Genomic DNA, 15,317 nt, shown 5'->3' on the forward strand with positions numbered 1-15,317 from the left:
AAGTCTGGGCAATTGTTTCAGAAACGGATTGGAGTGTGTCCAGGCACCGCGCAAGGATTTTCTCTCTCCCGGGGCGAAGGGAGGGTTTGACCAATACGTGCGGGTGCTAAGAAGATAGTCAATGTTCATGACTTTAGAGCTATAAGGAAGTTCTCGCTTTTTCAATAAAATCAGATATGGCACACAGCACATTAGATGTAAATGTGGTTTTTAATTGAATTTGACCAAATATTAAACAAAATAGCTATACGCCTAATACAGGTGACCACAATGCAATGACAAAAACGTCAGAAATGAATAATATCCAAAGTGCAGCCACAACGAGAAGTGCAATGCATTTAACCCATGCCTGTTAACTGTGCACACACTTGTAAAACGAACTGGCAATCATCACAATCTTAGTGATTATATTTCTATTGTAAAAATCCTTGTAGGCCGACAATATGCTGCGTCTTGATTCATCCAGATCAGCGCGATTGAATCATGTTCCCACCACTGGACAGGCGCACTCTGTCAATAAATAAAAGGCCTTTCGGTTACTCACCAAGTGTGACAGCCATGTCGTTTTCTATGTCTCCTCTCTGTGAAGGTACCTGGTATGCAGTGCAACGCACTGACCACACCTGCTCTCATACACTCTCTGTTCTCTCGAACTAGTTTCGAATGTCCATCACTTGTATTGCAAGTGTTCCAGTATTGCATATTGTTGAACCACTCTTTCTGAATTGTCCACTCATTCCACGCTGCCATTGCATATTTATGCTCCACATTAGAGTTGTGTATTGAATGAACTTGTCACCTTCTTCCAGTTCTGGTAGCCATCGAGGGTAAATGCAGCCTTCTCTCCACCTATGGTTTCCTGGACATTGAAAGTGGCGGAATGCAATGATCAGTTTTTCCATTGATCATCCTTGAGATGTTTCTACAACTTGATTGGAGTCCACCTGTGGTAAACTCAATTGATTGGGCATGATTAGGAAAGGAAAACACCTGTCTGTATAAGGTCCCACAGTTGACAGTGCATGCCAGAGCAAAAACCAAGCTATTAGGTTGAAGGAATTGTCTGTAGAGCTCCAAGACAGGATTGTGTCGAGGCACAGATCTGGGGAAGGGTACCAAAAGATGTCTGCAGCATTGAAGGTCCCTAAGAACACAGTGGCCATCATTCTTAAATGAAAAGAAGTTTGGAACCACCAAGACTCTTCCTAGTGAACTGAGCAATTGGGGGAGAAGGGCATTGGTCAGGGAGGTGACCAAGAACCCCATGGTCACTCTGACAGAGTGAGGCCGGACTTGAACCCAATTAAACATCTCTGAAAAGACCAGAAAATAGCTGTGCAGCAACGCTCCCCATCCAACCTGACAGCTTGAGAGGATCTGCAGAGAAGAATGGGAGAAACACTGCAAATACCAGTGTGCTAAGCTTGTAGTGTCATACCCAAGAAGACTCGAGGCTGCAATCACTTCCAATGGTACAAAGTACTGAGTAAAGGGTATGAGTACTTATGTAAATGTGATATTTCAGTCTTTTATATTTAATACATTAGCAAACAATACAAAATAAGACGTTGCATTGTCATTGTGTAGATTGAGGGGGAAAAATAATTTAATCAATTTTAGAATAAGTCTAATGTAACAAAATGTGGAAAAAGTCAACGGGTCTGACTATTTTACGAATGCTCTGTAAATCCGATTTTTATAGACTTGCTAAAGTGCAATTTTCACAGAAAAGTTTTACTGCTGTGACTCCTAGGAATATTTTAACCCACTTATCTCCATCATGGCTGGAACACAGACGTCCGACCAGTGGAGGTGGGCTGCAGAGGTTTTGTGGCAACATCTACAACCAGACTGCTTAGAGACATGGGAATTAAGGGCCAGAGCCAGCGTTCGGCAATCAAAACTGTATCGGAGGCGGCAGAAGGCAGCAGTCAGTGTCTCTGGAAGAGAAGAGGAAAGACCCCAGCTGGGCCCCGAAGTGAGAGTGCCAGGAGGTATGCGGTCAACAATGCTTGACTCAGGGAGGAGGACGCCCCTGCCATGCATAGTCCCATGGGACAAGGCAACTCCTATAACTAATTGGGAATGGGACGCAAGCCTAGGATTGATCACTCTGTCGCTGGCCGCCTTTGGGGAGGGTGTATAGTGTGAAAGGCCGAAACACCCTAGGAACCAAAGGTACACTACTGACGATGCGCTCCCCAAATTTCACCAGGCTCACTGTTCATGAACTCTTGGAAGTGTTTGCACAAAGGATAGTAACATCTCATCCTGTGTACTTGGAATCTGAATATCTGGACTTGTCCAGTGACTGCTGAGAAAGATCAGCTGACAACAGGGGAAAGTCCTTGTGGCGGCACAGAGACGGCTGGCAGGAGGGAATAGACCCCACTGGGACAGTCATGGGGTAGCTTTCCATTTCTGTAGTTTCCCATGCTTCGCAGTATGTTGGAAACACCCGCTTCAGCTACAGAAAGTCAACATACGAGAATACCCCTCGAGTCTGCGAGAGCGGGGACGGAAGATGACTCATCGGCTGACAACATGGTAACGACTGGACCGGAAACGACTACGAGTAATGAGAGCACAGCACAAGAGAACACCACAGCAACTGTCACAAGTTCCGCTGCAACAGCAGGCCACAAACAGATGCAGGTATGTGTCTGTGGTTGGAGGAAAGTTACATCACACCATGGGTTGAGGATCCACCAGGGGAAGGGGTGTTTGGTTAAAGAGAGACATAGGCCTCGCATTGATTACTTTCTGCGAAAGCGATCAATTCAGTCGAATGAAGCACAGCAACTGGACGCAAACCATAGTTTGCAGTGCATCAGTACCACTGTCATGGAGGATGTAAACTCAAGCACCGAAGTAACAACTGAGGTGGAACCAACAACAGGAGTGGAACTCACCCAGCCTCCCAGACCTGCAGTCAAGAGAAGACAACCAGGGCACAGACCGTATGTGAAGTGGCCTGGCGCCAGTGACAAGAAGTTGTGGGAAACAGTGAATACTGACCTTACCTTGACCCTTGAGAAACTTCGAGGCACAGTGGAGCAGAAGTTGGAGAGGATGGGGGACATCATCTATGAGTACGGGGCAGAAAGCTTTGGAGTGCAAGAGGCAAAAGGCGGGAGAAAGGTTCCAACCCCACCAGTTTCCAGGAGGCAACAAGAAATCAAGCGCCTCGTTCAAGAAAGGAGACAGCTTAAGAAACAGTGGAAGAAGGCCTCGGAAGTGGAAAAGGAGGGCATAGAGGCACTTCAGGCTGACATCGAAACCCGGTTGGCATCCCTCCGTAGAGCAGAGAACCTACGGAAATGCAGAAAGAAGAAAGAACAAACTAGAACGCGATTCTATAAAGATCCCTTCAAGTTCCTTAAAAGTCTCTTCACGAGGGAAAAAGGTGGAGCTCTAAAAACAGCAAAGAAAGACCTAGAGGAGCACCTGAGAACAACAAACTTTGACTCAAAGCGACATGAACATCTGGCCATCCCATCAGATATCCCACCCATTGAACCCCCGGAACATCATATTGAGACCAGCCCTCCGACATGGAAAGAGGTGGAAAACACAGTTCGACGGGCAAGAACAGCATCAGCCCCGGGGCCAAATGGAGTCCCGTACAAAGTGTATAAGAATGCACCAGACGTCCTGAGGTTCCTCTTGAGGCTTATGAGAACAGCTTGGCAAAAGAAGATATTACCCAAAGTGTGGCGTAGGGCAGGCGGGGTCCTGATCCCTAAGGAGAAGGATGCAGTGAACATCAGCCAATTGCACCCAATCTCCTTACTGAATGTCGAGGGTAAAATCTTCTTTAGGGTCATTGCCCAGAGGATGGCCGAGTACCTGCAAAGGAATGCGTACGTCGATACATCTGTACAGAAAGCAGGAATATCAGGGTTCTCTGGCTGCTTGGAACATTCCAGCATGATCTGGCACCAGATCCAAATGGCCAAGGTGGAGAAAAGGGACCTCCATGTAGTCTTCCTCGACCTCGCCAATGCATTTGGCTCTGTGCCCCATGAACTCCTTTGGTCTGCCTTCAGATTTTTCCACATACCGGACACCATCACAACCCTGGTGAAGTTGTATTTCCAGGATCTGCAGTTCTGCTTCACCATCTCAGAGTTCACCACCTCATGGCAGTGCCTGAATGTTGGTATAATTGCGGGATGTACCATTTCTCCGTTGGCATTCATAATGGCAATGGAGGTTATCAACAGATCATCAAAATGGGTTGCTGGTGGACAGCGAGTCGACTCTGGTTTCCGCCTCCCGCCACTCAGAGCCTACATGGACGACATTACAACATTGACCACCACTGTCCCATGCACCAGGAGACTGCTCAGAAAACCTGAGGAGAACATCAGCTGGGCCCTTATGAAGATTAAACCATCCAAGTCACGCAGCATCTCGATTGTGAAGGGAGTACTCTCTGACCTGAAATTCTTCATCGGAGATGACCAAATCCCAACAGTGTCTGAGCAGGCGGTAAAAAGCCTTGGAAGGTGGTATGATGCAAGCCTGAAGGACAAAGACCAGGTGCAACAGCTGCGCAAAGACATCAGTAGTAGCCTACAGTCCATCGACAACACCTGGAATGTTAAAGGCTTGGTGTCTGCAGTTTGGTCTCCTACCCGGGTGTTGTGGCCCCTAGCAGTGTATGAGGTTCCAATCTCAACAGTGGAGAAGATGGAAAGAGGAGTCACAGGCTACTTAAAGAAGTGGCTCGGAGTTCCCAGATGCCTTACCACCATAGGCCTCTATGGAGATGGTGTCCTCAAGCTGCCCCTCACCAGTCTAACAGAGGAATTCAAGTGTGCAAAAACCAGGCTCCAGATGACACTGAATGAATCTCGAGACCCAGTGGTGAGCAACAACGCGCCAACCTTGGCAACTGGGTGCAAATGGAGGCCAGGAAAAGCAGTCCAGGAGGCAACAACAGCCCCCAGACATGCTGGCATTGTGGGTCATGTTCAGCAAGGGAGAGGATGCCTTGGGCTAACTAGCCGTACTGCTTGGAGTAAGGCCACTGCATCAGCGCGGCAGAAGATGGTAGTGCAGGAAGTACGCCATCAGGAGGAGGCTGCAAGGTGGGCCAAGGCAGTCTCTCTTGCCAAACAGGGACAGTGGACTCGATTGGACAGTGTGGAGAAGAGGAAGATCCGCTGGAAGGATCTGTGGGCCATGGAAGCGAGGCGGTTGAGCTTTTCCATCAGAGCAACATATGACGTCCTTCCAACACCAGTTAATCTTCATCAATGGTATGGTGAAGATCTGGACTGTGCCCTCTGTTCCATGCCAGCCAACCTCAGGCACATTCTCACAGGGTGTAAAACAAGCCTCACCCAAGGACGCTACACTTGGCGTCACAACCAAGTCCTTAAAAACCTTGCGTCCGCCCTGGAGGACAAGCGAGCTGCCACCAACTCCCTACCACCCCCAGCAGCATCACACCCCTTACGGACGACCTTTGTCCGCAAAGGGGCTAAACACCGAAGAGCGGCTCTACACCATTAGAGCGAGACCAGCTGCAACTCCTATGACTAATTGGGAATGGAAAGCAAGCGTAGGATTGATCACCCTGTCGCTGGCCGCCTTTAGGGAGTGTGTATAGTGTGAAAGGCTGAAACACCTTAGGAACCAAAGGTACACTACTGACGATGCGCTCCCCAAATTTCACCAGGCTCACTGTTCATGAACTCTTGGAAGTGCTTGCAAAAAGGATAGTAACATCTCATCCTGTGTTCTTGGAGTCAACATTTCTCCCGAGTTTTCACCATATTATTTTTTACAAAGTTGTACTACCCAAAAGGTAGGCTATTTAATTGGTGGAACGACCCAACTAATACCCAGTGCGCGTGTGTAATGTATTTACACTCAGAATATAAATGTCAGAGCGAGGATTACAAGGATTACAAGCTGTCATGACTTCCGTTGAAGTCGGTCCCTCTCCTTGTTCGGGCGGCGTTCGGCGGTCGACGTCACCGGTCTTCTAGCCATCGCCGCTCCACCTTTCATTTTCCATTTGTTTTGTCTTGTTTTCCCCACACACCTGGTTCACATTCCCTCATCAGACTAAATGTATATTACCCTCTGTTTCCCCCATGTCTGTGTGTGGAATTGTTCTTTGTGTAGGGTGTTACGCTACGGGCTGGCTTGCGCTAGGATTGTTTCAAACCTAGGTTTGTTTGTTTTGTTTAATCCGGTTCATGTTACCATGGTTGTGCTTTGTGCTGCCTCGCCTGTGCCTTTGGACCAGGGTGTATATTAAAGTTCTCCTGTTATCACCAATCTCTGCTCTCCTGCGCCTGACTTCCCGGCAACCAGTCACTCACCCCGTCACACAAGCATGGCGTAAAGAAAGCAAGTTTGCATTCCTTCTATCAAGAAAAATAAATGGATACATACTGTATATACACAGCTGACTATCAAAGCCATCTTATTGACCACATTGGGAAAATGCAAAACAGGGAGATTCCACTGATGACGAGTGGAAGGTGTGGCTGGGAAGAGAAGAATCTGGGCTTTTGTGATGGGCTTCACTTCTCATGCACACACAAACGGTATCCTCACTTCTCCTCAATAGGGTCTGGCGCCAACAAATACACTAGATGGCATCGAACATCTCATTCCAAAATCGTGAGCATTAATATGGAGCTGGTACCTCCCTTTGCTGAAATAACAGCATCCACTTTTCTGTGAAGGCTTTCCACAAGATATTTTAACATTGCTACATCGACTGCAAGCCACGAGCATTAATGAGGTCGGGCACTGATGTTGGGCGATGAGGCCTGGCGCACAGTCGACATTCTAATTCATCCCAAAGGTGTTCGATGGGGTTGAAGTCAGAGATCTGTGGAGGCCAGTCAAGTTCTTCCACACCGATCTCGAACAAACCATTTCTATATGGACCTCGCTTTGTGCACAGGGGCATTGTCATAATCAAACAGGGGAGGGCCTTCCTCAACAAAGTTGGAAGCACAGAATCGTTTAGAATGTTATTATATGCTGTAGCGTTAATATTTCCCATCATTGGAACTAAGGGGCCCAGCCCAAACCACGAAAAGTAGTCCCAGACCATTATTTCTCCACCATCAAACTTTACAGTTGACACTATACATTGGGGCAGGTAGTGTTCTCCTGGCATCCTCCAAACCCAGATTTGTCCAGACTGCCAGATGGTGATGCGTGATTCATCACTCCAGAGAAGGCGTTTCCAGAGTCCAATGGCGGTGAGCTTTACACCACTCCAGCTGATGCTTGGCTTTGTGCATAGTTATTTTGCCTGTGCTTAGCTTTATTATGTTTATTTTCATCCTACAAAACTCCCTAGTCCTTGCCGATGACAAGCATACCCATAACATGGTTCAGCCACCACCATGCTTGAAAATGTGAAGAGTGATACTCAGTGACGTGTTGGATTTGCCCAAACATAACACTTGTTTCTGTTTTTTATTTTGTGTTTGTTTTTTATTTTGAATACATTTGCTAAATAAAAAAATAAAACGTTTTTTTGTTTTGTCATTATTGGGTATTGTGTGTATATTGATGAAGGGGGAAAAACAAATGAATACATTTTAGAATAAAATAACAAAATGTGAAGAAAGGGAAGGGGTCTGAACTTTCTGAATGCACTGTATTGAATATTCCACGTGGTCTACATTAAACGACACTTATTTAATATAATAGGCTTTTAAAATTTAAATATTGGTACACAATTTCTACTTAAAATACCAAAACGGTACAGAAAAGGCACTCTTCATGTAGCGACCCAGTTATAGCTCATTGCTCTCAAAAGTATTCAGACATTCAATATTCAGACATTTAAGTGGCAGACATTCTTTTTGTGACTTTATTTAGTTTTTTTTTGTTCATTGAAGAGCTACGGGTACAATATCAAAATGTTATATTCCGTTTAGATCATATTTCACATTCATTATTTCACACATGTACAGTATATTCTTGTTGTACCTGTGCCACAAAACATTAAAAAAAAGGTACATAACTACAATTGATCATTTTTATCCTATTACAGATGAAGTAATAATAAAATTCAGTATGTACAGGAAAAGAAAACACAAAAAGAAGTGGGCCTCAGCACCACGCAACAAGAAATTGCCCCCATCCCTCCTGGTATTGGGCAACTTTAGTATTTTTTGTTGTTGTTGTCTGAGTGAGGGAAATGCTGTAAATTAAGATGACTCTATGTCTTTTGAAAACACCAGTTTGTCCTCTCACTCAAACCCTTGTAATTGTTTTGTCTTATGTTGTACCTACCCCACATTTTCCAGGAATAGTCTTATCATGCTACTGAATGTTGCCAGAATATTTTCATGTTATGAATGTTGCCAGAATATTTCGTTATCAACAAATGCAACTGAACAGTACAGTAAATGTAAAATTCACATAATATCAACAGTGTAATTTTGGATTTGGTCTTGTGTCAGTTGCTAAGCTAAGGACCCTGGGACTAAACACCTCCCTCTGCAACTGGATGCTGGACTTCCTGAGGGGCCGCCCCCAGGTGGTAAGGGTAGGTAACAACACATCTGCCACGCTGATCCTCAAAACAGGGGCCCCTCAGGGTGCATGCCTTGCCCCTGTTCACTCATGACTGCATGGCAAAGCACGACTCCAACACCATCATTAAATATGCCGATGACACATTGGTAAGCCTGATCACAGACAACAATGAGACAGCCTATAGGGAGGAGGTCAGAGACTGGCCGAGTGGTGCCAGGATAACAACCTTTCCCTCAATGTGATCAAGACAAAGGAGATGATTGCGGATTACAGGAAAAGGAGGACTGAGCCCGCCCCCATTCTCATCATCGGGGCTGTAGTGGAGCAGGTTGAGAGCTTCAAGTTCCTTGGTATCTACATCACCAACAAACTGTCATGGTCCAAACACACCAAGACAGTTGTGAAGAGGGCACGACATCGCCTATTCCCCCTCAATATATTTATATATATATTTATAGATTTGAATTGAAGTGTTGTGTACTCACCTTTGGTCTAATCATTTTCCCATTATCTCAAAACTTTTCCCATCCCAATTGCTACCATGATTATGCATATCATTTGCTGGTTCATTTCAGTCCAAATCTAGTCGCTGAAGCGTTACAGATTGCGCCACAGAAATGTAAAAGGTCATTTACGATTGGGCCGGTTATGCAGCGTTTACCGGGAACGTAGTCTCCGCTAATGTGGAAACATTGCCTTTAACTTTCAATCACGCTGTAACATCAAACACGGATTGAATAGAGCCCCAAGTGTCAAGAAACTATCTTGTTTGGCTTTTCTTGTCTGGCGGCAATGGAAACAGTTCTACATTTAAGCATTGATGCTTTCTTGCATCAATTTTCCCTTCATCGTCGTGGCGTGGCATTCTTGTGCTCTGTCTGCTAGCATTCTTATTTTGCATCTTTAAATGACCATGTAAAATATTGGAAACAGAGGGTATGATGCTGATGAGTTTCTGTACATAACGTTTTGAATGTCAAATATCTGTAACAAAAATAGAAAATACATAAAAAAATATTAAAAAATATGTGTTTCAAAACATGTGCAGGAGCTTGTGTGAAATTAACCTTTTAAACACATTTCAAATTACAGCGTGTATGTATGCTATCAGAAAGAAATGAGGTGGGTAGCTCGGTAAGTGTGTCATTGTAGCAAAGTAATTATAAGCAACAAATCAGAACTCTTAAATGTTTTGTTAATTTTTGTTCTTTTATCTATACAATAGGCAATCATTGATCTTGACATATTACATCTTTCACGGAGTTTTCCGTTTTGATATGGTTATTTTGCCTATAAACCTTTGGGCCTGCCAATAGAAAAAAACAACTTTGCACTCCTGCCCAGCCTGGCCAGTGTCCTGAAGGCATAGCTGCAGGAAGATGTTTGGGGGTGCTGCTTTGAGAGAAAGAAAAAAAAGTATCCCTGCGCTGCAGTCCTCATATAGGAGTAGTAAAGGCCCAGTGCACTGCTTTTGTGAAATAAATCACAATATAAAAATGTATTTGTATTATTATTGTTTGTATTGTTATTTGTTTCACAAAGTAGTGCACTGTGCCTTTACCACTCCTGTATTTGTTTTTTCAGAGGGCGCTGCAGTACCCTCAGCGCCCCTATGTCCCGTGGCTATGCCCAAAGTGTGTTCAGCATCCCCAGTGGCTCTACAAGTGCATAGATAGAGGGTATACTCCACTGCTGGCCTGCTCTCTAGGTACCATCTCATGAGGCTGAAGCCACGGACTCTGGCCAAACGTGTGTTTTCGAAAGTGAATTCAAAGGCATTTAATAAGGAATTTTTCATTTCATTTGTATTTCATTATAAGTAAGTCACAGCCTATATGCGCAATTTATAGACTCAAATGATGTAATACAACAAAATGTTGTTTAAAATGCTGGGCGCTTAATGTTCCTGCCAGTCTAGAGTGTTGGACTTGCAAATGCTTCATCATTTATTTATTTGTAGACTATAGCCTTGAAATAAAAGGCTAATAAAATAGCCTAAATTATTCATTTTTGTTCCTTCCACTCAACTCGCTCATATACTCTGATCTTGGCACTCCTCCACCATTCAAAAAAAATATTTTGGAAGCTATCAAAAGACGTATTGATATACCACTTATTCTATTACATAGCCTTATGCCTCTATTTAGGAAGATACTGACTTTACGGCCAAAATTAATCTACTTGCACTTTTTAGTCAATTTTGGTACTGAAAAAAAGGTTTCTGATTAATATCGATGTCACATACGCCGAGAGAAGTCAAGTTCCCGAGTTCAGTCCTGATTAATGTTTCCCAACAATACCTCTGTAACCCACTCTACCTGTTTTTAAAAGTTTCCCATCAATATCTCTCTTTTCCAACCTTATAGAATCCTAGAAACATTCTACAAACGTCCTCAACGGAAGTGTCAAATGGCACTAGATGCATCGCAGTATTCTTAAATGGATCTTACACTGTCTGTGCTGATCTGAACATACAGGATAAGGGAAGCCAAATGTCAGAATACATTCAAATATTAGTTTGGGTAAAGGAAAGTATGCTATTTTAGACCATTCATAAGGATAATTTATCTATGAAAGGAATTCTCAATTTAAGGTAGCGAGACAGATAAGCACAGCATGATATACACACACAATGCCAGATGTCTCACATCCTTGATCTAAAGCATTGCAGCTTTGGGTCCTGCTGTAGAGACCACATTGTCCACATCTCCGTGGGATTCAGTTTGTGCACCACCATGAGCTCCCTGTAAATGCAGGGGTTGAAGTGTGTCACCCCCTGTTTGAGTCCAAAGGTCTTGAAGCCAGAGTGGTGCGTCAGCGTGATGTTCATCTTCTGTAGGCACAAGCCCACAAAGACATCATCAATGGGGAACAGGTCAATGCTGGACGCTGCCACTTCCAGACTCAGCACAGTCTGATTTGACATCAGGTAGCCCCCACCCCCAGCGTATAGAGGATATGGCTTGTTGGGGTACATCTCCACTGGTATGAAATATTTACTTTGTTTGTCCCGGACTGGATAGCCAGACATGATGTTCCCAGCATACAGTTGCTCGGAGGGCTTGTTGTCCTTAACATATTCCACCAGATTGCTGGTGTGAACAAAAACATCATCGTCCCCTTTGAACACATAGTGTGCCCAGCGGCACTCCAGGCGGAACCATTTGAGGAAGTGGATCTCCTTTAGGGTCAGGTTGAAAAAACTGTCGTCAAAATCCCACTGCAGGATATCCCCAAACTGTCTGCTCTCCCACTCCAGTACCTGCTGCAGCGGGTAACCCTGTATTGTGTCTGAAGATTTACCTACTAGGAACAATAGTTTCACCTTCTTACCCTGAACATATCCCTTCTTCCCCCATGTGTTCCGAAGTGCAGACCTGCGATCAACCTGGATGGCTGTGGACTTAACGGCCAGCAGGAGAAAGAGGTCATTCTGACAAGGTGTCGGAGACAGCAGGCGGGAGAATGTCCTGCAGTGTTTGTACACGAGGAAGTTGCGGTGGGTAGGTGGAATAGAGGATGAAATGTTGTTCACGGTGTCATTCCGGGAGCACTTGAAGACATCCACAGCGGACTGTGACTGTGGTGGTTTGTCAGAGGGAGAAGTGTTCCGGGGCCCATCTGTGTGGTTCACGTGCAATAGTCTGAGGACGCCAATCATCAACGCAGTGCCAATGACAAGGGACCATCTACTGCGACTCTGGACTCTGAAGAGGATCCTCATGGTTCTGAAAATGAATTGAAAGCACACCACTTTTTAGTCACAAGGAGACAGAATTGGAACTGGTACAGTGGGGAGAACAAGTATTTGATACCCTGACAATTTTGCAGGTTTTCCTACTTACAAAGCATGTAGAGGTCTGTAATTTTTATCATAGGTACACTTCAACTGTGAGAGACGGAATCTAAAACAAAAATCCAGAAAATCACATCGTATGATTTAAGTAATTAATTTGCATTTATTGCATGACATAAGTATTTGATACATCAGAAAAGCAGAACTTAATATTTGGTACAGAAACCTTTGTTTGCAATTACAGAGATCATACGTTTCCTGTAGTTCTTGACCAGGTTTGCACACACTGCAGCAGGGATTTTGGCCCACTCCTCCATACAGACCTTCTCCAGATCCTGCAGGTTTCGGGGCTGTCGCTGGGCAATACGGACTTTCAGCCCCCTCCAAAGATTTTCTATTGGGTTCAGGTCTGGACACTGGCTTGGCCACTTCAAGACCTTGAGATGCTTCTTACGGAGCCACTCCTTAGTTGCCCTGGCTGTGTGTTTCGGGGTCGTTGTCATGCTGGAACACCATCTTCAATGCTCTTACTGAGGGAAGGAGGTTGTTGGCCAAGATCTCGCGATACATGGCCCCATCCATCCTCCCCTCAATACAGTGCAGTCGTCCTGTCCCCTTTGCAGAAAAGCATCCCAAAGAATGATGTTTCCACCTCCATGCTTCACGGTTGGGATGGTGTTCTTGGGGTTGTACTCATCCTTCTTCCTCCAAACACGGCGAGTGGAGTTTAGACCAAAAAGCTCTATTTTTGTCTCATCAGACCACATGACCTTCTCCCATTCCTCCCCTGGATTCCAGATGTTCATTGGCAAACTTCAGACGGGACTGGACATGTGCTGGCTTGAGCAGGGGAACCTTGCGTGCGCTGCAGGATTTTAATCCATGGCGGTGTAGTGTGTTACTAATGGTTCTTTTTGAGACTGTGGTCCCAGCTCTCTTCAGGTCATTGACCAGGTCCTGCCGTGTAGTTCTGGGCTGATTCCTCACCTTCCTCATGATCATTGATGCCCCACGAGGTGAGATCATGGAGCCCCAGACCGTCATCTTGAACTTCTTCCATTTTCTAATAATTGCGCCAACAGTTGCCTTCTCACCAAGCTGCTTGCCTATTGTCCTGTGGCCCATCCCAGCCTTGTGCAGGTCTACAATTGTATCCCTGATGTCCTTACACAGATGTCTGCTCTTGGCCATTGTGGAGAGGTTGTAGTCTGTTTGATTGAGTGTATGATTAGGTGTCTTTTATACAGGTAACACGTTCAAACAGGTGCAGTTAATACAGGTAATGAGTTAAGAACTGGAGGGCTTCTTAAAGAAAAACTAACAGGTTTGTGAGAGCCGGAATTCTTACTGGTTGGTAGGTGATCAAATACTTATGTCATGCAAATGAATTACTTAAAAATCATACAATGTGATTTTCTGGAGCCAGACTATTGGAGGTCTACAATTTATTTTCTGAAGTCTTGGCTGATTTCTTTTGATTTTCCCATGATGTCAAGCAAAAGAGGCACTGAGTTTGAAGGTAGGCCTTGAAATACATCCACTGTTACACCTCCAATTGACTCAAATGATGTCCATTAGCCTATCAGTATGTTCTAAAGCCATGACATAATTTTCTAGAATTTTCCAAGCTGTTTAAAAACACAGTCAACTTAGTGTATGTAAATTTCTGACCCACTAGAATTGTGATACAGTGAATTATAAGTGAAATAATGTCTGTAAACAATATTTGGAAAAAATACTTGTGTCATGCACAAACTAGATGTTAGATGTAGATGTCCTAACCGACTTGCCAAAACTATAGTTTGTTAATTAACAAGAAATTTGTAGTGGTTGAAAAGACGAGTTGTAATGACTTCAACCTAAGTGTATGTAAACTTCCGACTTCAACTGTATGTGATTATAAATGTATTAACTCGTGACCTACCTCTCACATGCCCAGGGCCCACTTTGGGTCCCGACCCACAGTTTAAGAAACTCTGCTTTACCTCCCTAAGTGTGCACTAATGGCACACCTCATCATTGACTTTAAAGCATTGGATTGAGTTATATATATTTTTTCAATCTGGTTTGTATTTAAAACCCAGCAATAGCATATTGATTTCAGACTTTCTGGTCAAAGAGCACTGAACACATTTTATCGGTTAAACATTTTTTCATAATAACATAATTTGAATATCAATGCACAATGCTACATTTTTGGGAAAGATACAATGTCTGTAAGAACCCTGATAATAGTACTTATCTAATTAGGAACTCTGTTTTACAGGTTGTGGAGAGGGTTGCAGTGGAGGTTGTAGAGTAGTGAGCCCTCGACTCCCCTGTTCCATAGATGGTATCCAGACAATTGGGTAATCCGGTGTGTGGGCCAATCAGATTGCAGATTTCTCTGAACCTGTTTGAAAAAATGAATTGTTGAAATTATAAATGTGTTAATTATTCATATTTAATTGGTCTAAGCCTGTGTGTGGGTTGTGTGTTCATGATGTGTGTGCCAATAAGGTTACAGATTTCGCCAAACCTGTTTTAATAAAGAATTGTTGAAATTATAAAAAAAGTGTTAATTGTTTATATTTAATTGTGTAATCCTGCGTGGTGTGTGTGTTTGTGTACATCTTCTAAATAAAATGTTAAATATTTTGTTTTATTCATGCATCCTTATGAGAAAGTTAAGAAAACCATCTATGGGAACATTTATCGAGTTCCTTACTTTGTAATCTTCAGAGAACATTCCCAGAATGTTACAAACTCTGTAACCTTCAGAGAGCGTTCCTAACTTTAACATTCCACGAACGTTCCCCACTATCTTCAATACAGCCAAAGGAGAACGTTCAAAGAATGTTAAGAAAACCATCCATTTGAACCTTCAGGAAAGATTGGTGCGATGATCAGGGAACACTCCCACAACCTTCAGAACAAAAATGTTACTGTATAGAGCAAGTTTAAGGTGTTTGTGGAGGCTGGGCGTTGCGGTAATTCGGCCATTCTACGGCTC

General features: G+C 44.0%; 1 protein-coding gene across 1 annotated transcript; it reads right to left on the reverse strand.

Moving 5' to 3' along the window:
- Positions 1 to 10,059: 10,059 nt before the first annotated feature.
- LOC135542456 (N-acetyllactosaminide beta-1,3-N-acetylglucosaminyltransferase 4-like) lies at positions 10,060 to 14,556 on the reverse strand. The gene has a single exon (XM_064969416.1). It carries the CDS (start codon positions 12,251 to 12,253, stop codon positions 11,174 to 11,176), a length of 1,080 nt encoding a protein of 359 aa, XP_064825488.1. The 5' UTR covers positions 12,254 to 14,556; the 3' UTR covers positions 10,060 to 11,173.
- Positions 14,557 to 15,317: the final 761 nt, after the last annotated feature.

The sequence above is a fragment of the Oncorhynchus masou genome, chromosome 6 (genome assembly GCF_036934945.1).
Source record: "Oncorhynchus masou masou isolate Uvic2021 chromosome 6, UVic_Omas_1.1, whole genome shotgun sequence".
Taxonomy (NCBI): domain Eukaryota; kingdom Metazoa; phylum Chordata; class Actinopteri; order Salmoniformes; family Salmonidae; genus Oncorhynchus; species Oncorhynchus masou.